At 40.2% G+C, this 6,730-nt stretch overlaps 1 protein-coding gene across 1 annotated transcript; it reads right to left on the bottom strand.

The window, feature by feature from the left end:
* Nucleotides 1-1,846: 1,846 nt before the first annotated feature.
* On the bottom strand, nucleotides 1,847-5,113 carry LOC103520728 (actin-related protein 3B-like). The gene is made up of 4 exons (XM_026831740.1): nucleotides 4,945-5,113; nucleotides 2,550-2,729; nucleotides 2,417-2,460; nucleotides 1,847-1,982 (listed from the first exon to the last, which is right to left on the bottom strand). The coding sequence occupies exons 1-4, from the start codon at nucleotides 5,095-5,097 to the stop codon at nucleotides 1,847-1,849; spliced, it is 513 nt and encodes a 170-aa protein (XP_026687541.1). The 5' UTR covers nucleotides 5,098-5,113.
* Between the last annotated feature and the right edge of the window lie 1,617 nt (nucleotides 5,114-6,730).

Genomic DNA, 6,730 nt, shown 5'->3' with positions numbered 1-6,730 from the left:
AATTCCTTATTTTTGTTTTAAGTCTGTGATTATATTTTTTTTTTTTTACTTTTTGAAACTTCAGGGTAAAATTGTGTTTTTCAAGAGGAGATACATATAACACATGTCTCAATTTTAGTGAGGTTCTTCCAATATCCTATTCGCTTCCATTATATCCTACATAACAATCCTTTTGACTACTTTAGAGTTATTTAAATTAATTAATAATAATACAACATTCCTATTAAGTTATGTATTTTTATTAATTAACACTCCATTCCTAAAGACAGGATAGGAGAAAGCCAGCCGGTCCGAGAACGAACATTATCCCATCAGGATAAAATGCGCCCCGGGCGGGAATCGAACCCGCGACCTAGCGCTTACAAGGCAGACGCACTACCAACTAAGCTAACTAGAAAATCCGCCCCGGGCGGGAATCGAACCCGCGGCCTAGCGCTTACAAGGCAGACGCACTACCAACTAAGCTAACTAGGCTGGCTCCGGGACTCATTTAAATTTGTCTTTGTCGTTATGTTTATGTTCCACGGTTATCCAGGGGCTGGATTCAGTCGTTCGGAAGTCGGAACTTATTTTATTCAACAAAATGGGATTTTTTCCCTTGTTTTTGCTTTGTCATAATGTCACGCATAATATCTGTGCATGTTTGTCTATGGGGCTGGATTCAGTCGTTCGGAACTTATTTTATTCAACAAAATGGGATTTTTTCCCTTGTTTTTGCTTTGTCATAATGTCACGTATATAATGTCTGTGCATGTTTGTCTACTGTGTGTTTCAGAGAAATCTCCCTGCACATGCGGGTGTACATGTACGAAATGATCGGGATTGGAATACTGGGTGGTATATGCGTTTCGTACAACGCTATACAGACCATCATCAATGATCCTATGACCAAACCATGCTGGATGTGACAACCCTACCCTGTGTGTTACCTGATGTTGAACGTCACTGTATTAATAACTTGTGTGTTACACTATATAACTGTTTGGGTGGATTTTACCGATATATGTGCAGTTCTTAGAAGGTCTGTTAGGCTAACAGGCTGTGAAGTTCCATTTGATTTGTATAGGCTTCTGGACGCCTCTGAAGTTTTACCGAGTGTTTCCAGAGGGTTATCTTCAGTGACGCGTCGGGAACTGGTGCGTTATGTGTGTTACCTGATGTTGAACGTCACTGTATTAATAACTTGTGTGTTACACTATATAACTGTTTGGGTGGATTTTACCGATATATGTCCAGTTCTTAGAAGGTCTGTTAAGGTAACAGGCTGTGAAGTTCCATTTGATTTGTATAGGCTTCTGGACCCCTCTGCAGTTTTACCGAGTGTTTCCAGAGGGTTATCTTCAGTGACGCGTCGGAAACTGGTGCGTTCTGTCCCAATTCGTTGAAATAATCGAGGTTCTACTGTAAATAGCTTTGCAAGTGGGAAGTAACTTACATGCAAATAGCACAGCAGCATACCTTCACACTTGCATGTAATGGCTGGATAACACGGGGCCAGTATAGAGTCCTCTGGCCTTGTTTCAGGATAATGTTCGCCTCGGGCTTAATAAAATAAAATGTCCTGTCTATTTTTGTTGGGATGTACCCCCATTCATAGAATACATACAAAAATATGTATTCTATTCAGGATATGCCTTGTTTCAGGATAATGTCCGCCTCGGGCGGGAATCGAACCCACGACCTAGCATTTACAAGGTAGGCGACACTCCAAAAGTTCAACTCAATACTTCGAGTACCAGTAGACGACTGAGGAACCAGCACATGACGATTACCCAAACACACAATACTTTCAGTACCAATAATCGGCACAATACTTCACTGGTAGGCGGTTGTGGAAATGGCCACATTACGTCATTGTACCAAACACAGGGTTGTGTCTACAAATGCTAGGTCCATACTCCTCATATGCCGCCTTGGTATGGCACACCTCATAGAATTCGGGGGTGGATGCCAGCATGGAACCCCCGAACCAAACCGCGTACCTTTGCATGTAGTGGGTATCACACTAGGCTTGCACGCAGGAGGTCCGGGTTCGATTCCCGGCGGAGTCGTGTTTTTTTTCGGCTCTGTGCTTGGAGTTCGGGGTGCACTCGGCCTCGTCAGGACAATTGAGTAGCTACTTTAATCGAGTAGCGACCAGTGGCGGCATTACCAGAGTAAAAAGAAAAATTATAGATATAAATAGTAAAGGAGGCTCTTAGTAATGCTGTGATATCCCCAAAAATCGTGAAGAAGCTCTCAGCTTCACCACAAATAAATCATAATTTAGATAGTAGATTACTTACTTTCTCATCCATTTGCCAGGGTCAGCATCGTACTTGGCAAACTCCTTAGCAATATCGGGACAAATATAAGAGTACCGTTCCTTGATAGCTTTGGCTGTTTCCAGACTTTGTTCTGGGAGTAGATTACTTACTTTCTCATCCATTTGCCAGGGTCAGCATCGTACTTGGCAAACTCCTTAGCAATATCGGGACAAATATAAGAGTATCGTTCCTTGATAGCTTTGGCTGTTTCCAGACTTTGTTCCGGACGTACTTGGCAAACTCCTTAGCAATATCGGGACAAATATAAGAGTACCGTTCCTTGATAGCTTTGGCTGTTTCCAGACTTTGTTCTGGAGGTATACCAATCTCTCGCTCTCTCAATAGGGACTGAATGAAATAGGTAATGTTACGTCCCGCTATGGGTATGTGCTTGATACATGACCCTATCACATAGCCTTCCGCCTGAAATAATAAAATAATTGATCAAACGAAGTGAACGTCTACGTTTTAACTCGACCGTTTTGCGTTTAGTTTAGATGTTTATGTGTTTCATTGTTCCGCTATAACTCGCGATTGCCTGGTCCGATATTAATGAAATATTCAATTTGAGTTCCTTGAATCAAGACAAGTCGATCCTTGAAATTTGGGGTCCCAGAACTGAGCGGCAGCATTTTTCCGGATAATTTCCTTCCAATACATGATGAGTAATAAAAATATACCCTTGTGCTATTTCTACAAAAATAATTTTGTCAAAAGACCCCAACTCTTTTTTACTTAGGTTATTTATGAAAATGGATACTTACCTACTTCTTTAAAGAAAATAAAGAAAACATTCGTTTTAATTTCGACTATTACACATGAACATTGTTAAGTATTAGATAATATATTTTCCTTCATTTGATAAATAATAAAATTATGTAATAATTATAAAAAGGTAAAAAATAATATAAATATTTACAAGAATGGAGAAAATTTTGAAGTTGAATCAATAGAGAAGTCTACTTGGGTGAAATAAATGCAAAAGTATTGGATCCAAATCTATTCTAGTACATGGGAGTAGGTACTAGGGCCGAAATTTCCTTCGATTAGTTGATGAATCGGTTGCTTTTCGATTAATCGATTTTTCCGAGCCCTAGTAGGTACACAAAACGGAATGTTGGCTTACCACGAGTTTACACGAGCCTAGTACAGTAGAACCTCGATTATTTCAACTCCAAAATCCATTGCTTTTTTTCTACCTTTTAAAGGATATCCTATCTTATCAAAGAAAAAGATCATGGAAAGTGATCATTTCAACTACCCCCGGTCCCAATTCGAGAAGTCTACTTGGGTGAAATAAATGCAAAAGTATTGGATCCAAATCTATTCTAGTACATGGGAGTAGGTACCAGGGCCGGAATTTCCTTCGATTAGTTGATGAATCGGTTGCTTTTCGATTAATCGATTTTTCTGAGCCCTAGTAGGTACACAAAACGGAATGTTGGCTTACCACGAGTTTACACGGGCCAAGTACAGTAGAACTTCGATTATTTCAACTCCAAAATCCATTGCTTTCTACCTTTCAAAGGATATCCTATCTTATCAAAGGAAAAGATCATAGAAAGTGATCATTTCAACTACCCCCCGGTCCCAATTACATGACGCATCGCACACAGTTCCCTCGCAGTATTGTCATGGCTTTCAGTGGTGAGTTTAGTTTTCACCATTTATGAAATAGTGGCGTTGTTTTTAGATTAATTTTTAAAAGATTGTACCTTGGAACCACTTTCACATTACTTCAAGACACATTCTTTTACACCCAAGCCTATCCAGGAACGGAAAATTTCGGTCAATTTTTTTTTTTTTTTAAATTTTTTAAAAAAAAGGGTTTTAAAAATTTTTTATTAATTTTTTTTTTTTTTTTTTTTTTTTAACCCACTTCAGGGGGGAGGGGTTGGGCTTGTTTTCGTCTCTAAATGTTGTAGGTATTATACAACAAAAACAACAACAACAACAACAACAATTGTTCTAAACACGGGCCTGCCTACTTTAACGCTTTTACCCCCTAATTCAGTCCCATTTTGGAATGATATTTATTTAAATATAATTTGTACCTCTTCATTTTCTATTTGGTATCCATTTTCTCGTATCCTCGTAAGTATCCATTTTCATAAATAACCTAAGTCAAATAGTATTTACAAAGGACGTCAAAATTAAATAAATTCATTAATAGTGACCCCAATTCTTCGTAAAGCTCCCGAAAGTGAAGACTGTGAAGAGAGACAGGAAGGATAAAATCCGTCCTGGGCAAGAATCAAACCCGCAACATAGCGCTTGCAAGGCAGACTGACTGTCCAAGGGCTCTAAGAGATTCGGTATACAGTTTGTGTTTGTATGTATGCTTAAGAAATGGTGAAAGTAAGAACTTGTATGGGACACATACACATTACATTGAAATGAGGGTCTTTTCTGACGAAATTCCTGTGCGGAGTCCAGTATGTAGGACTATTGCACCCCATTCTTGTTGTTGTTTCACTCTTCTCCTTCAAACATTGTTGTCTCTTTTATGAAGTTCAGCAACGTTTTTATCTGTTCTGAGTGTATTTTGAGACCCAGCGCAGGGCACTCAATGAGAGCGAGTATGGGATAAATTGTGGACACCAAGTTCCAACATCAGCCACCAGAGGGCACCACTTACCACTGGAATGACATGGGTGACACCATCTCCACTGTCCACTACAATCCCGGTCAATGTTCTCTCTTCTATGGGCCGGGATTTCCAGGAAGCGGCCAGAGCCAGGACTGCCTGTACGGCTATGTACAGGCCGGGAACGTTGAATGATTCAAACATGATTTCTGAAATACAGACAGATTTTTTTTTTTTTTTGTTTTCATAAAAGGTTTATTATTATTATTTATTAATAATGAATTATTATCCATCGAAGCCCGTCAGCCCAAAGCAATCACCCTAGCTAGGGCTGATTGAGAGACTGACGAAAAACGCCGGCCCCGTCTGTACATGGGAAAAGGCGAAGAAGATGAAGATCCAACGTATTTGAATTCGATGGATTCAAGAATCTGGCTCCTTTGGAATCCTTTTCATTTTCTTTACATAGACATATTTTTTACTTTCCTTATCCTATAGGAAGGAAAGTAATGTAATCGGGTCAAATTTTCGATGGTCAGTTTTTAGTGACAAAACACGGTTTGAGGTCCCTAGAGCCTAAATCCAAAGTTTCAGCCATTGGTCCGTGTGTGTGTCTGTGTGTCCGTGTGTCTGTCTGTAAACAAAATATCTCGAGAACGGTAAGAGCTAGAGACTTGAAATTTGGTGTGTAGCTGTGAAATGTAACAAGGATGCGACACGAAACTTTTGGTTAAGACCGGTGCAACGGTTGGCGGCATTTTACCGCTTTTTGGCGGTTTTCGGTGCAATTTTAACATATCTCGGGAACGGTATAAGCTAGAGACTTGAAATTTGGTATGTAGTTCACAATGTAACAAGGATGCAACACAGAACGTTTGGTTAAGATAGGTACTGCGGTTGGCGGTATTTTGACCGCTTTTGGACAGATTTCGACCGTTTTTTGGCGGTATTCAGCATAGCGACAAAACGGTTAGAGATATTGTAAAAAGTTAAGGGTAAAAGAACACTCAAATTAGCATCATATAGGATAAGGAAAGTCGTGTGATGTTCACACACAGATTTTTTCACTTCCTCTTTGGGAATCCCTATTCTTCTATCTCAGTGAAGCAAACACAAGAAGTCCAGTCCCCGAGTGGATCCCGTGGATTCACTGGATTCGGATTTTCAAAGAAAGAATCTGCTGGATACGATGGATTCCATCTAGATTTTAGAAACAAAAGTACCTTTAGGTTAGGTGACTAACTGGCTTCCACCTCCGGTATGCCAGCCTGGGTTAGGATTGGTTGGTGGGCGGCGTCTGCCCTTGTAGCGCTAGTCGCGGGTTCGAATCCTGAAACGGATAATGTTCGTTCTCGGAACGGCCTGGCTTTTTCCTAATCCTGTCCTTCTTTCTCTGCGTTTGATTTGGACGATAAGACCTTAGCAGAATATTCCCTCTGTCAAACTCTTAAATATAAATACCTGCGTATAGGCGTATTCCTCAGGCGTGTTGATGAGGGGCCTCCGTCAACAGAAAGTAATGGTCCTTGGTTCCGCCCTCAGAGTATTTGAAATATGCACTGCTCAAAGAATCGCTCCCATAAGGTCCCAATCTCTACCATGGACCTAACCAGAGATCAACCCACCCACACCACAGCCCATGTCGCCTGGATCCTGGAACTCGCCCAGAACGACGCAAGTGACGGATTCACGTTTTAACAAGAGAATTTGATCTTTAAAAAAAAAAAACTGTTGATTTTGACAAACAACATAGATTTATAGCTGTATTTTAACAGGAGAACTCTCATGAAAACCCTCTCCCTTTCGACAAACCACCCATACATTTATATTATCCATG

Source organism: Diaphorina citri, unplaced genomic scaffold, assembly GCF_000475195.1.
Source record: "Diaphorina citri unplaced genomic scaffold, Diaci psyllid genome assembly version 1.1 scaffold3997, whole genome shotgun sequence".
Lineage (NCBI taxonomy): Eukaryota > Metazoa > Arthropoda > Insecta > Hemiptera > Psyllidae > Diaphorina > Diaphorina citri.
This window is presented reverse-complemented; position numbering and strand designations above follow the sequence as displayed.

Coding starts and splice junctions, on each gene's coding strand:
- LOC103520728 (XM_026831740.1), bottom strand. CDS start 5,097: ATGTTTGAATCATTCAACGTTCCCGGCCTGTACATAGCCGTACAGGCA. Junction 2,730..4,944: donor TCACCCATGTCATTCCAGTG/GTAAGTGGTGCC, acceptor TTATTATTTCAG/GCGGAAGGCTATGTGATAGG. Junction 1,983..2,416: donor CCTGGCAAATGGATGAGAAA/GTAAGTAATCTA, acceptor CTACATGCAAAG/GTACGCGGTTTGGTTCGGGG.